At 36.6% G+C, this 25,486-nt stretch overlaps 1 protein-coding gene and 1 non-coding gene across 16 annotated transcripts in view; both read left to right on the plus strand.

The window, feature by feature from the left end:
* The window catches only part of Msn (serine/threonine-protein kinase msn), a 59,814-nt gene that overhangs the window by 28,225 nt on the left and 6,103 nt on the right, over positions 1-25,486 (plus strand). For 3 of the 15 annotated variants that reach the window (XM_076426097.1, XM_076426096.1, XM_076426102.1), the window contains 10 exons: positions 567-752; positions 1,094-1,197; positions 2,565-2,656; positions 3,087-3,160; positions 4,293-5,120; positions 14,955-15,107; positions 17,978-17,995; positions 22,644-22,857; positions 24,531-24,751; positions 25,072-25,389. In XM_076426097.1, coding sequence (XP_076282212.1) covers positions 567-752; positions 1,094-1,197; positions 2,565-2,656; positions 3,087-3,160; positions 4,293-5,120; positions 14,955-15,107; positions 17,978-17,995; positions 22,644-22,857; positions 24,531-24,751; positions 25,072-25,389 — 2,208 coding nt within the window. The remainder of the gene's footprint in view (positions 1-566; positions 753-1,093; positions 1,198-2,564; positions 2,657-3,086; positions 3,161-4,292; positions 5,121-14,954; positions 15,108-17,977; positions 17,996-22,643; positions 22,858-24,530; positions 24,752-25,071; positions 25,390-25,486) is intronic. The other 12 variants (XM_076426105.1, XM_076426107.1, XM_076426104.1 and 9 more) reach the window with 11 other exon arrangements.
* LOC143210155 (U1 spliceosomal RNA) lies at positions 7,423-7,576 on the plus strand. The gene has a single exon (XR_013009196.1). It is a non-coding gene; the product is annotated as a U1 spliceosomal RNA (small nuclear RNA).

Consider the following 25,486-nt stretch of genomic DNA (forward strand, 5'->3'; position numbering starts at 1 on the left):
ATAGAGTTATCACTAGACTGCGGATCTTTATGCATTTATGGAGAAATTGGTTGGGCGAAATATAAAACAGTAAAAGATTTAAAAAATACAAGAATGTTGTAACAGAGTCGTCAAGAGATGAAATCAATTTTTATGTTATTCCTGCTTCCCACAATCAATGCAAAACATTTTTATCTTGCATGAAAATCCGCAGTCTAATTATCACACTCTATTCACCTTTTGAAACACTCAGCTCTAAGGTAGATATTTGCGATGGCAATTGTTTGCACATCAAGTGGAAAACGGTACTAAATTTCCATGTGATCTAACAAAAATGATTGGAATATTTCTGTTTGAAATCGATTTGAAACGTTCGAATGTAAATTACAAAGTGCAGAATACAGAATGATGAACAAAAACGAAAGCTTCAGCAGGGTTGCCTAAGCACAATGCGTCTTACAACTTCTCTGCCACTTTCTTTCTCTTTTCGCCTTGCCTGGCTGTTTGATGGTGGCTTCTAGAAAATTTTCGGAGGTGTCTCGAAACAGTGACTAACGGGGTTGTGCGTGTGTGCGTGTGGGTGGTAGGACTTGGACATGCTGGCCGCTCAACTCAACGAGCTTGGTGTGTCACAGGGCCCAGAGGCCCCGCCAAGGCCGAACAGACAGCATAAGGGCCCTGCTGTATCATCAACGTCCAATTCCGTTCAGCCTGCAAGCAGCAACGATCAGAACAACAAACAGATGCCGCAGTCTTCCAGTATTCTTGATCAAGTGAGTATTATGGCCAACTGTGCAGCTAAACAGGTGAAATATGAGTGGCAAGTCAAATTCAAAATGTGGTGGTTTGAATTCAAAATTAGAGAAAGATATGTGAACTCGGACTGACATTGGTTTGACAAAAGTATAAGACACTAACAGAAAAATGGTTGATAAAAAAAATGTTAATGTTGGACAGTAAATTCCATCTCATTTAGCTTTTATTCAAGTCTACCATTTTTTCATTAATTAAGATACTGATCTCTATTTTTATTGACCAGTGTCTAGTACTAGCAATATTTTTTTTTTTAGTTTAGTTACGGACTGGTAAAAATAAAAATATTTTTCTTCTACAGGCTTTGTCCGTAGAAAGCGACAGTGACGACGACCTTGAAGATGCAGGGGGAAATAATGCGAGAAATGATGGTACCTTACTCGCTAGCGATCCACCGAAACCTCTGTGAGTAAAACACTAATATTTTTCTCATTGAACGTAGTTACTTCATTGACAAAAATGTATTTGTATGTGGTCATTGGAAAGATACAGCTAAAAATTCATATTACTTGATGCTTTCAATGCCATGCACATCTTATCAAAATATATTATGTATTGAAATTTATTTGTTAAGTACCAAAGTACTACAAGAAACTTCAATTTCCTAAAGGCATAGAAGGTATTAATTATTGTCGAGTATAATCATGGCATAAATACTGAAACAATGTTCCTCACATTTTCAAATGTAAATGTCAGATAAAAAGTTCATTCATTCAGTCTGTCATATTAACATAAAAAGATGAGGATATTACTAATTTTATTAGGTCATCTCATAAGAGACATGTTATGAAAAAGACACACACACACACACACGTTATTTGTAAATATCTTTTAAAATTATTCAGTACTTCTACAGTACAATATACAAAACAAAAAATTCAAGAAGGTACGAAATTTTGCAGCTGTTTATTTTACACTGTTGAAATATGCGCTACATTAATCTACATAATCATAAAAAAACTTCCTGCAGGAGCTCATTAGGAACTTAATGAAGAACTTCGAGATGCTTCACCATTTTTACGCTTCTGTTAAAAACACCTGTAAACTCACATTACGAGCTAATGTTAAAATATTTTACTATTTGCTCATTAATTTACATTTTAAAGTAGCAACCATGGTAATTTTGTTTTATAACTCTGTTGTACTTTATCTGCTTTTAACTTTTTCCTGACTTCAAATGGCATACTTTTTTTCATTTCACAGAGGTACTTGATTGTTTATGGCAATCTCCATTCTGATTTTCCTCTGGTAAAAAAATGATACAGAATGTTTTTATTTCGCATAAAGACCCACAGTCTACTGAACTTCTGAGATGACCTAATGGTTCATGTAAATAGAGAGGTGCAATTGTTTGTTATAATAAAATAATCGAACGAAAAGTTAGTCATAATTATGATTATTTAACCCTTGTTAGGGCAACCAGAGGCACTCAGGCGCCCATTTATTACGTTTCTTTCAACAATGTTTCCAAAATTACCGAACCGTTCTGAATGTCCATTCTTTGTCCAAAATAAAAGTTTATGTAGCAAATGTTAAATACTAAAGCTTTAAAATATGATCTGTACATTTTGGTTGCCACACTAAGGTTAAATAGATTTAAAACATAGACTTTAATCAATCATACTAATGTCATTCCGTTTCATCTTTCATTACGCTTCCATACATTGCTTCGCATCGTCGTCCTCGTCGCATCGCCACACAACGTACGCAACGCATTCCGTGTACCTCGTGCGCCATCACGTGTCTCTGCATTTCTATATCCGTTGCTGCAGACCCGAATTTTCTCCTTTCAGACCGTCTACAGATCCGTCATCGATGTCTTCGCATAATGCCCAGAACTCCCATCATCAAGGTAAGCTCAAAGGTAGGACATCAGGTTGTTAGACCACTTTTGACTTTCCCCAAAGATGTAACCATTCTCATTCATATTTAATTCAGAGATTAACTCTTCATTGTGGAGTCAACAATCACACGTTTTCCAAAGGAGTTAGTCTTGGGTGGGACATTTGTTATTGATTAAACATTAGAACAGTTCATTTAGCTTCGACAAACTTAGGTTTTTAGCTATAGACTATTTTATTTTAGAAAAGCAACCACTTGATAGTTTTTGGTCTTCTATTTTGCTTTAATTCACCAATGTACTACATTATACATATACATACAATAGAGAAAATATGCTTAACCGGTACACAAAAAGTGATTTGTCAAACTTATCTCTTCATTCACGATATTTTTGTTCCTAAATTCAGACGTAGATTTTCTTCACTATTTTAATTTGCAAATTCTCTGTTTAGGAGGTGCACCAAATAGACCACTACCACCGACACCAGACGAGGAAGAATCAGACCGTACACTAGTCATGAAACGGGTAAGTACTTGCTGCGCGTATGTTCTGCAAGTTGACGTCCATACTTATAGTCTAATTTTGATACTATCGTTTTCGTGTATTATGCGAGATCTATCGATATGTATTGACAACTATATAAATCGATATCTCCATACAGTGACTGTATGTATCTTTCACTCTCTCTCTCTGTCTCTCTCTCTCTCTCTATCTCTCTCTTTCTTACATATTGTTTAATTACGTTTGGATAGAAAAGGGTCGCTGTGTAGCGTTTCTTTATTCCTTCCATCGTGAGTTACCGAAAGGCTCGAACCTAACCGAATAAAGAAAATACGAGCGACCACACTCTGTACATTTTTATTCTTCTTTTTTTTATGTATTTTACTTGTATGCTTATTGATATTCAGAGATAAGTCAGTACTATCTGTTCACATCTGTGTTTCTAATTATTCATATACAAATTCTTGTTGTAATTGAATCTTGTGCAATTACGAGGCATCCTGGTGCGTTGACTGTACATTCGCTGTTACACAATACATTCCTGCACAGTTGTACACAATTGATGAGTACGTGTCGTCATAGGTTGTACTGTTGCGGTGGTGACATTATAATGAAACATATTCGAAAGATCACCCAATCAAACAAAGAAAAGAGAACAATAGCAGAGGTAAAGACTAAGTTCAAAGAAAATGAACAGATTTCCATTTCTTTATTCATTGTAAATCTATAACTCAACTATCTTCATAAATGACCACCGATACAACAAACAGGTTTGTTCAACCTTAACTATGTGGTTTTTAAGTCTGGCGACAGATCCGGTGAATATGATGTATATTACTTAATTTGCAATGCATTCTATAGCGAGAGACAACTTCCTCCTCATTGAGGAGCAGCCTCTACTGGAGTCACTGACATTGCCAAAAAGGCAGTTTATTTCCAATAAACCTTTCAATCGAAATGGAGAGTGCGAAGCACAGGGGGCAAAGTCGTTATAATGTCACCGCGGCGAGTCTTCTTAATATAACTGCAATTACTGCATCGCACTGCCATCACAGCTGCCACACGTTATGTATCGCCGCACGCAAATTTCTTTTCCTCGCTTCTGTACCATTTTTTTTTTGTTACCATTATTATTATTCTCGTGCGCGCTCCCTAGAAACTTAGTCAGATGTCAGACGATCGCGCTACGGCTAGCAGCAACCGGCGTTCGGAGGCAGACGAGCAGCTGCTCTTGAAGGAGTGGGATTTCACCCGCTTCTTCCAGGGTTTTAACGAAAGGTTGGATAAGATGAAGCAAGATCACTCGCAAGAGGCGGCCGAGACGAATAAATCCGGTAGTGAGGATCATTCGTCATCGTCCACTGAGAGAACGTTGAAGAAACAGGAGCAGTTGTCACGTAGGAAGTACGAAAACCATCAGCCTCAGCATCAACAGCAACAGCAACAACAGCAGCAGCAGCAGCAACATCATCATCATCAAAAGCAACAACAGTTAAAGCCGGTGCATAGACGGCAAGAGAGCGATTCAAAGCTTGGCAATACGTCCAGCGCTTTTGCACGTGCTTTCCGCCGTGAGAATTCCGATTTTTTCCCTTCCGCGAGACATTCTGCATATTTACAGAAGTCGGACTCCTCAAGGTCGAGTATATTCGCAAGCGGAAATCGCCGCGGAAGCGAAATTAGTGTCGCCGGTATCGCTGGTAAAAAGGGGAACAACGTGAATACCGGTGAACCGGTTCTAACAGACTTTTCTTTCGATCGTGACGGTCTTCAGAGGCCACGAAGGGAAAAGACAGAGAGCGAGATCGTTTTCGGTAGTAGACACGAGGGAAGAAGGTTCGACTTTGGACGTGATAAAGATGACACGGCGAGGAGACGCAGTTGTAGGCCATCAGACGCGGTTTCCGCCGCGGTTGACGAAGCGGGAACCATTAAGTCTACGGCCAGTACAACGGCTAGCGAGTACAGCCCCATTGTCACTCAGGTCAGTCCCCATAACGAGCCCTGCCTGTGTGCTTGCCTGAGACATACCTACCGCATACATATTACCTTTTGTCTATACCTTCGGTCTGTTACCTTCATCAATTTTTCAACCAAAGTGCCATACGTGTCCGCATCCCTTGCGTGTCTGTCGATATACTGAGCAACTCCTCTTTCACACGGTTTTCCTAACGTGTTGACCGTGCACTGTCAATCATTAGAATCTGCTACTTTGATCAGTTCATTTCAATATACGTCTTATGTATTTACTTGTGTATCAACATTGTCTTAGAATTTGGTCTTGGAATCATTTTATTGAAGATAATGTTAATAATGGTAATTGAATATAAAGTGTCAAATTAATTGTTGGAGAGTTTGGTCTTCAATTAATTTTATTTTAACACAATGTTTCATTTTGTGAATGAATACGGATTTCGACGATAGTTACTTCAAGGAATATAGCAAGTTATAATAATAATTTTTTGTTTTCATAAAGAATAGTTCCAACTTTCTTTTAAATGAGAATGCAACAATAAACTTTAAATGTTTCAGCTACAAATAGAACAAAACTTTTTCCTTCGCGGAATTGTAAAAACAAATAAATCGTGTTGTACTCCTGAAATCAGCTGGTGTGGGAATATTAGGTTTTTATGGTTTTGGGTACGACTTTTGCATGAATTTTCTTTTCTTTCTCTTTTATTTTTTACATTCTCTACATTTACATTATTCTGCAGAATATTTCAATCTGTAATATCTATTTCATCATGAGCACAATTAAAATGAACCGGAATGGTTTAGGTGGCATTCATGTAATATAGTTGAAGTTTTGAAAATGATTAGTAAATAGAAAGAATTTTTTAGAGAATATTATAATTTATTGCTGTGTGACAGTAAAAAGTTGAGAGAAATGATACAAGAGTTTTATTTAGGTTTTTAAATTGAAAATGTATTGTTTTAATTTGTTTTAAAATCGTAGTACTAAGAATTTGTTCATTTCTAGGGGACAAGATCTTCATTATTGGCATTCGAGAAAAACTAAATATTTAAATTTCTCCGATTTTGTAACACATGCACACCGACACGTTGGAAAAAGAAAGAGTGAACAGAATATCGACAGACAACTTTCACATTGAACTCTTACATCCATTTTCCGACATTTAACAGCATATACAAATCAACATAGAAAGCTAGTCAGCTACGCTCGAATTTTAGGCGCATTTACCAATTATCTATATATCCTGTCTTCATTATTTTGTTTAACATTTACAGATATAAGTAGGAAAGATACATAACTATTAGTGCTATCAGTATTATTACTCTATTATCTTCTCTACTATTTCATTAGATCCTTCATTCAGAAAGGGATGCATACCAGTTTCTATAGTCCTGTTGGTATATCATTAACGTATATTTCAATAGTAATACCAATCATATTTAACCACTAACAGTGTGTTTTGCCAGTGTAACAAAGGAAGGGGAAGATGTTTACGTGATTAACAAAGCTTCACTAATTCAACATTCGTTTGGTTCTTCGCAAACAAAGTAGTCAAATGATTTTATGATGTGATGTTCAGGATTTATGGTGGTACATTCTTCATTTTCCATTTACAGTTTTTCTTCTTGAATACTGTATTCAAACCTTTTTCTCGTTTACAAATGAAACTCATAGGATATATTAAACAAATTTGAAATAATAAGGTTTGGAAGTTGTTAGTTTTGATTTTCTAGTAAGTGAAATAAGTGTTATTTCCTATGAAAAACTCTTTTTTTAATCTTCATTAATGTTTTTCAAATTGGCAGCATTAGTGAATGAATTATATTTTACAAGATATTTATGAATGACGCTAATTTCATTGCCCAGGAGTTAGAAACTTTCAACTAATTTAATATTTCACGAAATTTCCTTGTTAGTAGGCTGAAAGTTAATTTACGAACGAATGCAGTTTTCCATTCTGAAGATTTATCAGATCTGAGGAAATATAACTTATATTTAGTTTAGTAGAAAAATTTCAGTAGAAAAATACTCACTGTTCATATACATCTTGAATTACCATTTAAAAAATAATAAATTAATGAAACTGCAGAGCCTATAAACAAAGCGAAACTTCTGCAACCTTTTTTTAAAAATCTGAAAGAAGATTACAATATAAACAATAGAATATTAATTATAACTCTTAATTGTGCGTTTTCACACAATAAATATACTAACGCTTGAGAGGTTGAATGACCGGAGTATAATAATCAAATGCGAACGATTAACACTGTGTTGAGAAACCGGTTTCAAAGTGCTTTGTTTTGTTATTGTTACACTTACCCGGTGTAGAGTTACCGTGTTGACGAAGGCGGTTCCTCCAGGTTGAGGTTTTTCCATTGCGCTAAGATTGAACTGACCCCTGCGAATATCCCTAATGTGGATATCTCGGACGTATAATTTCAGCTATTGCCGCTTTTGTCGCTACTGCTAATACTACTGTAATTATTCATTCTAATATTACTATCGTCTTTATTAACACTTTCAGTAATACTATTAGGACTAACAAAATATTTTGGATTTGAAACAGGTGGTGTTCATGTCACTGATCGGAAAAGTAATATTCTTCATACATATAATTAGTAGTCGAAAAATTAAAAAACAAAATTAATAGTACGATAGTATGTTCTAAATGTATAACGTATATTTTGTACAGTGGACACTAACGACAACACATTTGCAAAAGTGTTTAACAAATTAATGCAATCCTTAAAAATCAATCTATAAACCACGATTGTTAAAAGCAAGGAAGTAATAGCAATATTTTTAAATTTTCATCTGTCTAGTTTTTCATTTTTAAATTAATACTTAACCCATTAATATTCATCCTAGAGTGGACTATAATTTAACCTTGCATTGTAACTTATCAAAATGATAGCAAATGAAGTATACGGAGCGATTTTCAAAACAGATAACTCTACAGTGACTCCCACTAATATTCGGACACTCTTAAAAAGACCATAACTTTTTTAATATTGGAATATACGATTTGAAATTTTTGGAGAAGTTAGAACAATTATTTTGCTACACAACGTGACAAAACTTTTTGAAAAAAAACTGCAAGTTGTCGGAATTTTCGGAAGTTGTCCAGCTTTTTTATACGGGCTTATATGGAAAATTTAGAAAACACGTTTCGTAGATCTGTATCAATTAAACATATTCTGAAAATTTCATCAAAATCGATCTACGTTGTAATAAGCTACAAACGTTTAAAGATGGTAAAAATTGTAGTTTTTCACGATTTTCGACTCTAACTGCAGTAATAAAGGATTCTAACATCTTTCAATGCCTGTCGTTTTTTCCAGCATCAACCGATTTCTATGAAACTTTCACAATGCATATAATTGACACAGATCTACAAAACGTATTGTTTAAAATTTCAATATAGGCCCGCATAAAAAGGTTGTAAAATGCAACGTTTAGTATTAGGTTGAGGAAAAAGAAATCCATCATTTCTCCGCTTGAGATAACGTAAAAATAATGGGTTTCTTTTTACCCAATCTAATATTTTCTCTACAATTCCGACCAAATGCAATTTTTGAAAAAATTCTTTTCACATCCTGTAGTAAACTAATTGCTCTAGCTTCCCAAAAAGTTCAAATCACATAGTCCAATATTAACAAAGTTCTCGTTTTCTTGAGAGCGTCCGAATATTAATAGGAGTCACTGTATGTGTAAATATAATTTGCAGACATAAAATAGCATTTTTTGATGTGATGTTTTTGAAAAATTATTTTCCGGAGGTTGGTCACATTTAGTTTTCAATGTGGATGCTGTGTCTGACTATCGCTCGCTATTACTACTTGGAGCGTTTGTTTTCACCCAGTATCAAATTATTGTATAAAATATATTTAAGTTACATATAACACTCTCGCTTACATTAAGAAAATTAAACTCTCAAATTTGTTAGAGTGAGAAAAATTGAACTTGAACAAAGTAGAGATAGTGAATAATAGTCAGACGACAGGTCTTACAATTATTGATCATTCCTAGGTTATGAATCTACACACCTCGGTAATGAATCTAACGCGAAAGAAATCTACACCAGTGATTTCACCGCAAAACGAAAACTTTCCAATTCCTGACTTCCATCATCTGAAGGCATAGATCGAATGTGTGGCCACATTGTTATCGGTACCAATCCTGTTACCATCGATACTACTTACTACCGCTGTTACTACTAAAACAAACTACTATCACTGCTGCTGCTAATACAGTTCTCCGTGTCTATTCGCAACAAAAAAAAAACAAAAACAAAAACTAATCCCCTCCTTCCTATTTTTTGAGTGATGCATAAGTTACTTGGTATGCAGAGAAAATGTCAGAATCACTTGTGCAACAGTTATCGTCATTTCAAATTCCGAGCCTAACGAGGAGGATTAACCGCATGGAATTTCTTTGAGGATATACGTCTTGTTTCTGCGTAACACCATCGTGTGAGGGGAAACTGCTAACGTTGCTGCGATCGTCGCGACAATAAATATCGACGCGGGATTCGGAAAACGACCGGTGAACAATTTATTTTGTGGAAGTGCGTCCTATAATCCGACGTCGTTCTCGTTACCGTTGACGTCACGGATCTCTCTATACAGGTTCAGTGATTCATTCAAACTTTTTTGTTTCCCACTCTCTCTCTCTCTCTCTTCTCTTTAACCCTGGAATGGTACCTCATTTTCTCGAATTAGAAGCGTCCCAAAAATGCTGTAAAATATAAGAAAACTCTTCAGATATATAGTTTATCCATAAGGAAATTTCTATGTTTACCTCGAAATACAGTAACAACCATTAAATACATTTTGCTGGGGCCACAACAGACCCCACAGTACCACTTCAGGGTTAAGATCTTCTCACGTTTTTACAAGACCGTCAGAGTTTCCGTCTCACCGTCTGTCAATTAGTCAAACGTTTCCACGTAACATTCTCTTTATTTACTATTAACCGATGGTCAGTTATACGGTATTGGAGTTACACTTTTGATGATTGAGCATCTGCAAGGATCCTTGCAGTGGCAAAGTGAGAGGAACATTGAGAATTCGGTTCTATACTAACATCGGTGTGGTATCTTGCGTTGCTTATGTTTCTTCTTGCTTTTCTTCGTACAGATTTGCAGTACTAACTTGTACGGGTTGAGACTAGTTGCTCCACTTTTATACTATTACGGTGACCTAACTGTTTCATTGGCACTGTGTACATTTTGTAGCTTGTGTTGAAAAATTCAGAAAATCTATATTAATTAATAATACGAATCGGTAGAAATTGATAAATCATTTTTGTAGTTCACTTCAAAAATATTTGTAACTTTTCCAAACTTTATACATACGATAGTTTTATGGAAGGTTTTTGTGAAAGTATCAGGACATTTGGTTTGGTGTTGTTCTAGGTGATAATACTAAATGATAAAAGCAGTGCGTTCTCTAAGGTTTTAATGTACAGTTTATTTTAAAAAACGTTCATTTCTCTCTGGAGAAGCTGCGAGCAAAGATATTAGTAATAGAATATAAATGTTATGTGTATGAGATTTTGTTTAATTTCGTAAGTTACATTTTACTGAGTAATACTTTCTACTATTTGAAATTCAACAGAGGATATTCGATTAGGAATTTTATATTTGCAATTCATAGTAACTTCAAAATTGTCTTGAATCTTTTGCATCATAAAATGACAGAATTTTTTAAATTCTATGACACCGATACTTCCATCGATGTCTTCCATAAACCTCTAAATTTTAAAAAACAAAATCCAGAACTTTATTTATAAACAAGCTTTATTTAGACAAGGTAACCGTTTCATTTGACGTTTGGTTCAACCAGTGTAACGTTCAACAACCAATCGCTCCACAATTTCGCTACAAGCTGTTTGTTCAGATACATTTACACGGGGAATAATTGGACAGTTATGCGATGCATGTTCATCTTAATTTCGGGACGTAAAATTTCACGCACATTTTATTTTCCAATCAACACTCGTAGAACGAGATTCGTAAAGCGTCTTCCGAGAGAGGAGAGAAAACGGATCCGAGACAGAACGCAATTAATCACCGTGCTGCCGAGTGCGTGTGCTTTGTGTTAATTGACTCTAATAATTGTCTGCTTGAGAATTGCACGGCCGTGAATGGAAAACGTTTTAGAGAGAGAGAGAGAGAGATTCGTGTCTACGAAACCAAAAAACTCCAAAAAAAAAAACAAATAAAACAGACAGATAGAGACCAATGCTCGCAGGGACAAATAGAGTATTGAAAGAGAAAGAAGTGCGACGATAGAGAAACCAGGATGACGGAAACAGATGTGTTAAGAGGAAAAAGGGGCAATCTATATTTATATAAATATAAAACACCATCCGCATTTATATTTATATATACCTGCGTGTACGTATATGTCGACGTACGCCGAGCAATAGACGTTGGAGAACCTTACCGGGTATACTGTGTCGAAAAATCATTGTTTTGCATGACGCTTCTAGCGTGTGAACATGTGTACGATTGTGTACTTGTGTTGCCATGACGCAGCATGTGCCAAGCATGCTTCAATCTGTGTGCTGAATAGGTGTGACTCGTAACTTTGTGTTTTTCTCTTTTTTTTATTTAATGTTCGCTGTGATCCAGATGATCGTTGATGTTCATCGTTAGCCGTGTTTAGAGGCCGATGTCTGGAGTCGTTTGTTTCGCGGAACGAGGAATGTTAGCGCGTGTGTATCTTACAGAGGTGTGCGAGAACCCGAAAATATCAGGCCGGCTCGGGTTCTCGAAAGTATTAAGGATGTTCTGGAGGTAAAATGGGAGACAAAAGTACAAGAAATTCGAAGTCCATCAATACATGGCAATGAAAGCCATTCATGAGTATATTTTGCATTAAAGTTTTGCGAATACTGTACCCTCTGTAGCTATATATATTTATTTATTTATTTATTTATTCAGTGATCTACACTTGTCGTGTTTCCATCCTAGTGAGAGACAACACGATAAATTTGACGTTTTGTAACTGTTCATAATTTTTTTGCTCTGCAACTGTTCAGTGAATCCTAATAAATTTTGAACATAATTAATTCTAGTTGCGTTTTTTCAAGGTTTAAATAGGGTTTGAAGTGGAATTTTATGAATTCTCCATAAGAAGACGTGTTAAAATGTGCAAACTTTAAGTTGCTATAATTCTTAAACGGTGCAGTGAATCGAACCCAAACTTTCGTAATTGCATGAATTTAGTAAGAATTATATCTTTCAAATTTTCAAAAATTTTGTTGCGTTTTTATATACCTCCAGAACATCCTTAATGTTCGGGGTGGCCGGGTCCCTCTGGGCTCGAGTCGGGAAATTTGCTCGGTATTCCGAAAGTTTATACAGTTTGGGTACCTGAAATTGTAGTCGGGTCGGGTTCCTGAAAGTTTGTTGTGTTCGATACCGGAAGCTGCAGTCGGATGGCGTCAAATTGAAGTATGACGCCTTTTCATGACCTTCAACTCGAATTCTGCATTTTAATTTTTGGGTACCCGTACATTGCAAATTTTCAGGACCTGGACCCGAACCGATCCGATTATAATTTCGAATATCCGAAATCCGACCCGACATTTTGGGGACTTATACTTTCGAGAACTCAACGTGGCCCGACCCGATCCGATTATCGGGTACCCGAAATTTTCGTGTCCTTGTCCACCTCCAGCATCTTAGCAATAAACACGACCTGTTTGTAGCCACTTCCTCGATTTCTGTAGTGAATTAAACAAACAGCAAACGATTATTGTACGCTTACAGACTCCACTGTGTTGAACTATTATTGCTTAACTCTCGAATGACTAGTTGCCCTTCGTGCTTCTTTATTTTATTTCGTCATCGATATTTCGTGTGTAATCCCCATGGTGCGTTGGTCGATCATCGATCCGTCATTCGCACCGACATCTGCGCTAAATCTTAAGGGTAGCGTGAAATGCGTAAATCAGTATCAGTGCTTACAGTATTATACGTGTGTAGAAGTTTGTATGTTTATGTAGATCGTGCGATATTCGTTTAAGAAGTTCGATGTTTTACAGGAGTCACTGTTTTTTTCTGAAAAACGTACAGGCAGAGATTATAGTAATTCGTATCTATAGTTTGTATTGTTACGTGTTCTCGCTGAGTAGGCTGATCGAACGATTAGTTGAAGCGATCATTGTTAATTAATCCGCACATTGCATGAGCTCATTTCTCATTTATGTTTTGCACTGTAGTGTATATTTAAGTATAAATTCGTTGTTTGTTTGTTTTTCCCCCCCTTTTACTCTGTGTGTGTATGCAACAGATAAGTGTCTCTTAATTTCTGTTGTTAGCCTTACTACCGATATTACATAGGTTTGTGAGACCGATCGGATAGTTTATAACTTACGATCCGGTAATTATTGTTCTTTTGATTGCTTATTTGCACCATTCTCCCATCTACTTTTACATTCGTTCGTTCCTCGCTTGCGTTTTTTTTAATCTTCCGATGCTACTCTGCTGTCCTGTACCTCGTGATCCTTCGTTTCATCGCTGTCCTTTCTTCTCCGACACCCTTTGCACTTCATTCGATTTTTCCTTTTCGAAACGTCGAGTTTTTATTTCGAGCTTCGTCTGTCGTGCGCCGATATCTGAATTTCTGTAAGCAATACTGATAGAAATCGAACGAAGAGGATGGGCAGAGATAAATTAAGGCGTTTTACCTTTTATTTGGCATTTCTTGGTACTGGATACAGTCAACTGAATGGTTCAAGGCAGCGAACAATGATTCGATCATATGATTATTGTCATTGTCTAAAATTTATTTTAATCCACTGATGTCTTTTAGTTTTTATTTATAGCACTGGCAAGACACTATCAACTGAATAGTTAAAGTCAACGAAAAATGATTTAACTATAATGTACATGTCATACGACTATTGCCAGTGTTTACAATTTATTTTAAATCGGGTGTACTGCTGAATTATATGAAACAGGGAATATTAAGAAAGATAAGACAGTGTTTATCAATGAAAAAGTACATTTCGAACCATTAAAAAAAGATCAATTTTGTCTGAATTAAAAAGATCAATTTTTGATGTACTCAATACTTGTTTATACACCTACTGTACATAATCTTTTTCTTTTAAATGATATCGCTAGTTTTTTTTAGCACCGTGCACATCTAATTTATTTTTCTAACGCATCCTTCTATGCGTTTTCTATATGTCCGCTAATTTCGCCGTTATCTTAACAATTTACAATATTAATTTATCGTACCATATTAATTCTAACGTAAAATTGATTTCTTTGTAACATTGTTTTCAGATTAAACATTGTCAATATCAAATATTTTTACTGTTTGCAACACACATCTGTTTCTCGAAAGCAGATTAAGCTGAAGTCATAATATCTGTCCACCACACCCCCATTACTTCAGACCTGTACAACATGGAACTGGAGCGGACAGATTTACGACTTCAACTATCTCCTTCCGCGAAACAGACCATAACTTGTCATATCATTTTGATTAATTTCTATACAGCATTACAGCCAAAATAAACATAGTCAATATTGAAATAAACATATACCATTTTAGAAAATATTAGTGTATCCACATTTAAGCTACTCAGCATTGACATTCTCATGAAAATTGGCTACAAAAGACAAAAGTAATGCAGGCATTCAGTTGACGTATCTCGCACCTTACACCTGTTCAACACTAGAAATCGCGACAAACAAATTCAGACGATGACCAGTTAAAAATGTGCAGGTCTTAATCCTCCGACAGACGTTGCTACCCATCCAGTTTGATTTTCGTTTGCCATTTTGACGACTGTTTCAATTGCCGAATGATTGCTTTACAGAATCGAGAAGGTGGAGATCGGCCACGAGGCGGTGGCGGTGGGGGTGACTTCCAGAGATCGGATTCATCCCCTGGATCAAGGCCCAGCTCCGTCCTTCCGGATCTATTGACGTCATCCCCGAGCCAACGGCAGGACAAGTCCACCAGTGAGGAGGTTAGATCTTCATCAATCTTTCTCTGCTATTTTTCTCTCTCTCTCCTTCTCGTCTCTATCTCTCTATCTCTCATACGTAGTCGCGAAAGCACATACTTGCATATATATTTTAGACCCGTTCAATGCCACGTTCGATGCCACGTGAATCGCTGGTGATCCGTGTCGTTGAATTGTAATTTATACGGTTTTGTTCGTTTTTCCGTTTGGTACAGTTGCAAAAGAATGACGCTGCTGCTACGTTATTACGTAATCATGTAATGTACAGTGCATAGAGATCGTACGCGATCATTACGAACCTAGTCTTGTTTCTACCAGTAGTGAATTCTAAGGATGAACAGTTTTATGGAGTGTGTTTTTTCATAGAGTGCCAGATAAGACTCGTCTCCCCACTTTTCCTTCCCCTTCCACGACGCCATTCCCCCCACGCTTCCATCACCGTCCATCTCCGGCAGAGGGTAACTGTATTCCCCTGAATTCGAGTCGATTTCCCCTGATCTGGCGACACTGATTGTATGTACATTTTGATATGTTTGAACTTCTTTTTCTCTGTCTCGTGGCATACTACTTTTTTATTTAATTTTCTTTTATCTTCTTGCACTGGTAAAGGATGAATTAGAGTAGTATAGCTATTTTCAAAGTTCTCATTACGGCTTAATTGTACAAATTATTTACACAGTGTGACACCTTTTTGCGAACATGAATAATATTGTCTATTCTCCTTATTTGTGATGCGAGTTCTGACTGAACTTGAAATTGTTCATATTTTTAATTATAACATTAAGGAGCCGTTGAAATTTTACATTTCCTCAACAGACTTTTTAAATATACAGATCAAAATAACAAGACTAATTTTCAAATTACATTTCATGTAAAAGCATAGACAGTCCTCTTCTGGTTAAAACTTTTGTTTTTGTTACAAAATTATAAACTATTTATGAAAATTCAGAAGAAAAATGCAATCAGCAAATTAAGTATCTGTCGTAAATGTTTAAATTGAAAAAATAATCTTCCTCCCGGTTGTATGAATTTTGAATTAGAAAATTGCAATGCAATAATTTGCATATGTGGTCACGATCAATGAAGCAGCCTGTACATATCAACTGGCATTACATTACATGACTGTGTTAATTTTAATAGCGCTCAAAGAATGCCAAACGACTTAACGAAGATCACCAGTCATGGTTCACGCGACATCGAACATTTTAAAAAGGTTATCATCTTTTGCGATACATCGTCCCCTCTCCCTATAAGCACGCTTTGGCAACCTTCTTATAATCACTTTGCCATCCCCACCATCGAACTAATTGACCTTAAGCAGGCTTTGTTAGAGAGAAATAAAGACGATGACGAGTGAATTATGCCGAATAAAATAGAATTACCATTATCACCGCAATTTTTACTTTATCAAAAATTGAATTGGTGTAAACAATTCTTTTCAAAAGGCAAGGATGTTTTAAATACCTTAATCGAAGTATGAGCTCACTTTGTCTATTAGTCCAGTCAATGAATGCTCATAAGGGGGGTGTGTAGAGGGAAATGGAAGGAACACAATTTTTAACTTTGGGACTTTGTTTGGACTAGTTAGGAGGTAAACATATTAAAAGTCCCTACTCTTAGGTGGTGAGCGGGGTCCAGGGGGGCACGTAGAAGGTCCCATTTTCCGATTTTTCGCTTATATCTCGGAAACTATGGTTCCTAGCGATAAGACCATTCTATACAAAATTAAAGCTGACAAAATGTGCCATAAGATTGATTCCATTCAGTTTTTCGCTATTTCGCATAGTTTCCGAAATATCCTCGCTCAAAGTTCACCGTTTCAAGAAAACCGAAAAAGGGGGCCCTTTGTGGAGTGGGGACTTTTAGTATGTTTACCTCCTAACTAGTCCAAACAAAGACCCAAAGTTAAAAATTGTGTTCCTTCCATTTCCCTCTACAACTTTTCGTTGACTGGACTATATTGATTTGCACCGATCAATTGCAACGCTAAGAATGTTATAAATATTTTGTTTCCACGTTGAAAAAATCCTAGCCTTCCAGTCAAAGGAGTGTTGACGGCTTAAATCGAGTCTACTGTCCACTATTCTCTGTAATCTATAATCACGTTGCCAGTGCCGAGCCATGCGCTTATAGGGAGGGAATACAGTAATGTCTGGATCTATGTGAAATTTAAAATATTTTTTTGTGAATCTTTTACCAACGTGTCCGTAACGCTTTTCTGATTAAAATGAGTCCAAACACGATACAATTTGGCTCACATTTGCTCGTTCAATTGATGATTCGGTAGAACCTCGAGTATCCGAACTCTCCATTATACGATTAAAACAGTGACATTTAAAGCGATTCATTAAAAATTTTATTTAGCACTTCAGCTAGATGACTGTTCTATTACCCAAACCCCAAATATTTCACTGATCAGTTTGGATAATAGAGGTTTAACTGTATTGTGGATTAAACAAGTAAAAATGGTCTAAATTGTGCCGTGTTTGGTGTTATTTTAGTAAGAAAAGTGTCAGGAGTGTATTGGTAAAAGTTTCATGAGAAAATTATTAGGAACAACAAAGTTTTATCATTGTTTATGGGTCGCCATTTTGGTCTTGAAGTTTTCAGAAACGTCGAGACATTACTGTACGCACTCGAATTTAAATAGCGGGTGCGCGCACCTTTTTCTGCAATACGTCTTTCCCCTCTCCCTCTATTCTTTTTGTTTTTCATGGCACTCTCAATATGAATACACATGTGTTTTTATCGAGATACGGTCTTCCGAACATCGTCATCTAAATATTCAGTTATTGGCTGCGCTTATCGATTTGAACCCTTCGAAGCGTTCATTAATTATAGAACGCCGATGACACTGAATTTATTTTCTGCAGGGTGGGGTAAGACGAGAGGTACTGTCGAATAGGAAGCAATTCTACGACCGAGAACAAAGGAGAAATTTGGAATACAATTTTTTCATACGAAGCTTGTCTTTCTTGAAAGTCGAACTTCAAAATTCCCCTAACGAGCCTGTGTTTGAATATGCTTCTGCACGCGCTTCTCTTATTATTGATTGTTTATGTTATTCCCGACAAAAGGTATTTCATCGATCAAACGATGTGATCATTAGACAAATAATTTACTTTTTGTCGTCTTCCTTTTATGTTACACTCTTAAGATTTATTTTACTTCGATTTAATTTTCACTTATTTCTAGTTTGCACTTTGTCCTTTGCAGTAATTCATTGTATATTATCATGTAATATAGACAATAATAATAGCAACGATAATTTATTAAACATCAAGGATGTTTTAGTCGATTGTAAATAATTGTTCCCCCATAAGAAAAATGTTAATGTAAGAATAATATATTAGTGTTCTTGTTTATGTACAAATTTTTTTTAAAAGAAGCAATTTCTTAACAAGATAGTTTGAATTTTATATTTTTGGTAGCAAGCAAAATAAATTATTGTATTGTTAATATCTCATATATTTATTTATTCTTTGTAGTAAATATGCAAATAATTTCTTTCGTAATCACACATATTGATTTTCAAGTATTTACAGTAGAGTAATATTATAACGTTTCCCTCTTATTTGTTACTTTATTGTCTGTATTCCTTGTAAGTAGAAATAGCAAGCAATGGTCAGACAAACATTAGCCAACCATACCCGGAAGCACAGGTGATCAGATTTAATTCTTTCGAAATCGAAGCTTCATATGAAAAAATGTATTTGATCTTTTTTTTTAACTTATTTTTGCATGAAAACATTGCCTTCAGTCTGATTGTACAACGTAAACTATCCGTTTATATTGGTTAGGTATGATTAACATAAGCACAAATAGTAGTATGAAACTCCATTTATATGCACCCATTCGAAGCAATTGATTTCATTTACTTGGATTAGAATTTTCTGTACAAATATCCCCGTAGATAATTGAACCGACCCTTTTTATGCATCTACATTTCTACATCCCACAAAAATTTCCAAACATTTATAGAACATCAAATTAATTGGGACTCGAATGAGTCGTTCATTTATTAAAGCCACCAACAAGCGAAATTAAATCGTATTTCAATTCTAATGAAAGTGTCAATTGGTATAACGTTCTATACTTTGAAAATAATAAAATAACACATCAAAGATCTAACAAATGTGGAAATAAATTTGCAGGAATAATTTCACAATAATTTTGTTCTGGATTCAATGAAAGATGATAATAAACTAATTTTGCCTCGATTCAGTAAGTACTTTATGTGATAATAAACTAATCTTTTTCTTGATTCGATAAAAGCTGGAATAGATGAATACGATAATAAATGAATTACTTGATGAGGTTAATGAAATAATACGCTAATATTGAATTAATTAAGTAACAAATACAAGGGTCCAAGTGAATGGAATTTAACGAAACGGGATTTAAACGAGATCCAAGTAAATGGAATCCGAAGGAACGGTGTTGCAACTAAATGGAATTCAGATAAGTTCGAACGATTGAAATTGAGATAAACAGGTTTTCCTATAACGAATAGGGAATTAATGCAGTATAGTCAGAGTCCACACGGTTCGATGAACGAAGCCAATAAATACGTGCGTAGATATGTACCGTGTATGTTACTGTGTTTACCCGCGAACTTGATCGGATCTTTGCATTGATCAATGAACACGATTCAGTAAATCGTTCAATAAGAAGTAACTGATTAAAGAGAAACGTAACGATGCGCATTGTCAAGTTGAAGGGTTTACACATAGGACGCCTCTTGCTTTGTGTTAAGTACCTTGTGAATGCTTTGCTTATAGTCTTCTACGTCTGACAACTTACTGAAGCGAATATATAGTATTCTGTTTATGGAACTTGTGATGATCGTTTTAGTGCAGTCAGCCCGAGCAATATATACAGGGTGTCCCAAGAATGTTCTAGTTCTTTGAAAGGGACAATTCCTGAGGCCATTTGAGGTAACTGTTTCCTTTACGACAATGTTATTAACGATAAACGCGGATCAATCCGTGTTTTTCGTTAAGGGAGTCTTTTCCAACAGACGATGCTTGCGCGTGAACTCTCACACACCGCTAGACCACGAATACGTACGCTAGAATTGCAAGGTTCCGGGATTCCATTTCTGATTTCTCGATAATGCAAAGACGGGGTTTTTTAGTAGTCAAAATCGCTAGATGAAAGATCAATCTAGGGCGCAATCGCTCTCACAAGTCCTTCTTTTACGTTTCCGAGCAATGGTTTTGCAATATTCGGCTGCATGTTGCCCGTCAGATGGCGCTGCAGTCACACCGGCGTATTAGCCTCTCCGGCGGGCAACATGCAGCCGAATATTGCAAAACCATTGCTCGGAAACGTAAAAGAAGGACTTGTGAGAGCGATTGCGCCTTAGATTGATCTTTCATCTAGCGATTTTGACTACTAAAAAACCCCGCCTTTGCATTATCGAGAAATCAGAAGTGGAATCCCGGACCCTTGCAAACCTCGCGTACGTATACGTGGTCTAGCGGCGTGTGAGTGTTCACGCGCGTGCGTCGTCTGTTGGAAAAGACTCCCTCCGAGAACGTTTTCGCGAAGAAAAAGAATGACTTTGAATGACCTCAGCAATCTCCCCGTTCGAGGAAGCACAGGATTTTTGGTACACCCTGTATACGTAGACGTGTAGAGTGTCGTTAATCTAAAGAGAAATTAATGGTTTGCCAAGAATCGTCGAGTCTTTGATGATGATTATCCATGTCTCACGTACAGGTAGTTTCCTCAACAGGTAACAAGTATTGAGGAGACGTGTGGGGTTCAGAAACATATCGAAACCATTTTGAATATCGAAAAGGAGCTTTTACGGGTGTAATTATATTGGTCGTCAGCTAGTTCATCTGGGATCAAAAGTAGCAATAGAGGAACGATAACTATTGGTATAAATAAGAGAATTAAAAATGTTTAAAAATGGTAATTTGTGATATTTGTGGATCTCGACACTAGAAGAATTGATTTCGGAAAGAGCAGTAACGTTTGTTTATGAAACTTCCACGAATCAAGTTGAACTCTTCTTCGACCCGTCCATGACAAAATCGATTGCCATACTCGGAAAATGATTGCTAGGGTGTAGATCGTACATATCTTGACAAAACGTCTTCTTCGGTATAGAAACATTGCGAATAGTTTACGCATCGCGTCTCCCTGTATATCGCGAGAATCCGCGCAAGCGGTCACAATGCGTTTGTCAGCGTGACTAATTCAGGATTCTGTTGTGTGTTGTGGGACACGTGGGAGCTCTAATCCGAAGGGCAGGGCCCTATCTACTGACCATCCCAATCCCAATACTAATTGCAATGTAAGTATTCATTTATCCATTTATACTTCAGTGTCGCTTCTATCTCCTCTTATGAGAATGTTCCTGATATATACAGACGAACAAAAACAAACAAAAGAAATAATATTAACGAACAAGCCGCACAACAGACCCTTCTTTTCTTTTGTTTCTTTCTTTCTCTCTCTCTCTATCTCACTCTCTGTCTCTCTCTCTCTCTCTCTCTATTTAACTTTTACTAAACGTTCGAGTAATGCCGCGAGGAATGTCGACTTCCTGTTATGCTACCTTTACTTTTGGTTTCTGGGCTCTTTTGTTTTTGGTATCACGCAGTGAACGAACTTCCCTGCACGATCGAGATCACACCTTTTATTGGATTTACACTGTGTACTACCTCGTTTTGGACTTTTCTTACTTATCCACCGAGTGGGAGGAGGAAAATCAATCTCACGAGATATTCCTGGTCGAATTCGTTTATTAACACTGGATGCACCGACGAATAATTATCTATCATTCTATCCATACATTCCAGTCATTAACATTAAACGCATTGTGGACGGGAGGCGTTAATTTGTTGTTCATTTTCATCACGTGTGATAACATTGCTTGTTCAGATACTTCCGTACGGTGAAATAAATCAATTTTTAACGCCTCTGAAATTTTGAACAATTTGAATATTTTAACAACTTTGTGAACTAAGGTTACCGTCTGCAACGTGTTCCTTTGTAAAGTGGTTTTATTTCAAAAGAGTTTCTAATTATTAGAATGATTGATTCATCGGTGCACCCCATAGAGGAGAACCATACGTGACTGTCGATCTTTCGAAGATTTTTCCTAGATTCTTAGATTGAAAGAATATGTTGTGCTTCAGCTTGTGTGATTCTGTTTTGTCTCTATTGCACCCGGTTCGTGTAGTCCCGTACCAAAGTTTTCTGTTCGTGTAACATTTGTTTGTGATAATATATATGTATGATTTTCATTGTTGTGTAAAAATTATGTTCTAGTTTGTTTACAGTTGACTCGTGTTCGATTCTGTTTCTACTTCTCGTGCTGCATGCGACAACTTCATTACATATACATTCTTCATTTATCTCTTAATTTCTTCTTGATTTTACTGTCTGCTGTCTATCATGGTTACCAGCACTCTGTTTGTTTCGTATTGTTGGTTTTTACAGTAACATACACACCATCCTCGGTAGCCTAATTTCTGTCGTTGGACGCCCATACGCGAGACTGAGAGTCATTTTTCGTTGCAGTATCGGCAAGCGGTTAAATCAGCACCCCCATTTGCGCTCCAACAGAAGCAGAGATCATTCCTGACATTCGGATTCGGTGCTGGACCAGCCAGGAGGGAGTCCCACGTGAATGTTAACGTGACACCGACCAGCCACGATCTTACATCGGACACACCCGAGATTCGCAAATACAAAAAACGATTCAACAGCGAGATACTCTGCGCTGCTCTGTGGGGTAGGCACACTATGAAAACCTATGGATCATTATACAGGATGTTTGCGAAATCGTGGTACAACCGGCAAGAGGATGATTCCTCTATGAAAACACTATATTTCTTATTTTAGACTAGATTTTATGCGAGGAATCATCCCCTTGCCGGTTGTACCACGATTTCGGAAACACCCTGTATAATAGTTGATCATATACTAGGTGGTTCGCCAGATATTACCACCTCGATTTTCATCATTACAGTAATGTGCCATTCTAAGACCGGCGGAGAACACGTTTCTATGTCCCTTTGCCTAACCATTCCACTGAGGGGCATACCCCGCGAGGGGCCGCGAGGCTCGAGCTTCCTCTGTCGCCAAGCAGTGTAAACATGCCACGTAACCCGATACCGGGTCTGGTATATCGATGTGAATCACTACTAATCCAATTAAAAAACTTCTTTATTTTTCATTATTTTTTTATGGGACTTTGACCAACATATTCGTGGCATTTTTTTTAATAAAAATGATACCAAATATGACATAATTCCGATGATATTTACTTGTGTAATTAACGATGAATGTTTCGGACGCAAGGAAGAACAGCGACTCCCCGCGTCTCTGTCTTTCTCATACGCTGTCCTTTTCGGCGAAAACTTTCATCGTTCATTATACAAGTAAATATAATTGGAATTATATCATATTTGGTATCATTTGCATTATAAAAATGCCACGAATATGTTAGGCAAAGTCCCATAAAAAAGTAATTAAAAATAAAGAAGATTTGTTATTGGATTAGTTATGTTTATACTTCTCGGTAACCGAAGCCTCTCGAGCTTCGCTGTCCTGTTTCGATCTAGGTCACAACACAGAACCGAGAATTGACTTAGAATGGGACAGTGCTGTATTATTGTTCGTACCGAAGAATGTTTATATAAGGTCGAATGGTTTCGAGAGTTGCATACTTGGATGTTGTGAGTTTTTTGTAGGGGAATGCGTAGAAGAGATATGAAGGTCATCAGCATTTTTTAAAATGGTATCGTATGTTTTTTCCTGCACCAACCGATGAAGATTCTCTACAAGAAAAGTATTAACCTATTAATATCGAAAAACCATTAGTTAAGGACATATTTTAATTTTAGTGTTGTTATGAAATCACGACTCTCTTAATAATATTGTAATGATTTTATTCACAGAAAAGGTTCAATGTGGCGACCGTTTACATCACAATATTTTCTGAATCGAGAAAGTAATGATTGTTGAAAATACTGATGTCCTTCATATCTCTTCTACGCGTCCACCTACAAAAAAACTCACAACACCAAAGTACCATTCAACTTTATAGAAACATTCTTCGCTACGAATAATAATAATGACGAAAATCGAGGTGGTAATATCTGGTCAACCACCCTGTATAATAGTAGATCATGAAGGACATATACAATAATAGTAGATTATGAAGATTTAGAATAGAAACTTAATACTTCATGCGTGTCTGAAGACAACGAGCTCAGTAAATAAAATGAACCTTGAAGCCTCTTAAAAATTTGTAGAACAGCGTAGTATAATCTACTTAGCCGAAGAGCTTAGACACTTATGAACATGTTAAGTTATCCAGCCTTCGTCATAGACATGTATTTCTTCATCTTTTGGCTTGTCCACCAAAATATTTCACGATTCGATGCACTTTAATTTCCACAGGAGTAAATCTATTAATTGGTACCGAGAATGGCCTTATGCTGCTAGATCGAAGTGGTCAGGGTAAAGTGTATCAGTTGATAAGCAGAAGACGGTTTCAACAAATGGAAGTTCTGGAAGGTCAGAACATTTTGGTTACAATTAGCGGAAAGAAGAATCGAGTACGGGTATATTATCTTTCCTGGCTGAAGAGTAAGATTCTACGAACCGACGGGCACAGCGACGTAAGACTTCTATTTTGTCATCTATAGTCCGTGGTCGAAAAATTCAAATGAACTCAGAAATCAACTCTTTCAAGGAAGTACTACATTTTTGGGACACCCTGTATATATACCTGTATGCAATACCTCAATAGTTAATAATATTAAACAATTAAAGTAATTAAGTAATTACATTTCGTTCAGGCCATTCAAGTTTACTGAAAACGCGAAATACGTTAAAAATTGTGAGTCACCCTAATTTTTCGGCGAGGGACTGTACAATGTACAATCATCAGTGATTTATTAGATTTATTTGTTAAATATTCTTGATTTCTGTATTCCAGCAAGTAGAACGGCGCAATGGATGGATCAATGTCGGCGATCTTCAAGGAGCGGTGCATTTCAAAATAGTTAAATACGAGAGAATAAAGTTCCTCGTGATTGCGCTGAAGGATTCCATAGAAATTTATGCCTGGGCGCCGAAGCCTTATCATAAATTTATGGCGTTTAAATCGTTCGGTGACCTCGCGCACAGACCGCTTCTCGTCGACCTTACCATAGAAGAGGGCACAAGATTGAAAGTGATTTATGGCAGCGCTGATGGTTTTCATGCCGTCGACTTGGACTCGGCTACGGTTTATGATATTTATTTGCCAAAACACGTAAGAGCAGTTTTATTTCATATATCATTCGCAAACAATTAGAGCTCAATGTCACTTGTTCTGAAGCTTACATAATTTAACTAAATTAAACTGTTCC

Source organism: Lasioglossum baleicum, chromosome 6 (assembly GCF_051020765.1).
Source record: "Lasioglossum baleicum chromosome 6, iyLasBale1, whole genome shotgun sequence".
Lineage (NCBI taxonomy): Eukaryota > Metazoa > Arthropoda > Insecta > Hymenoptera > Halictidae > Lasioglossum > Lasioglossum baleicum.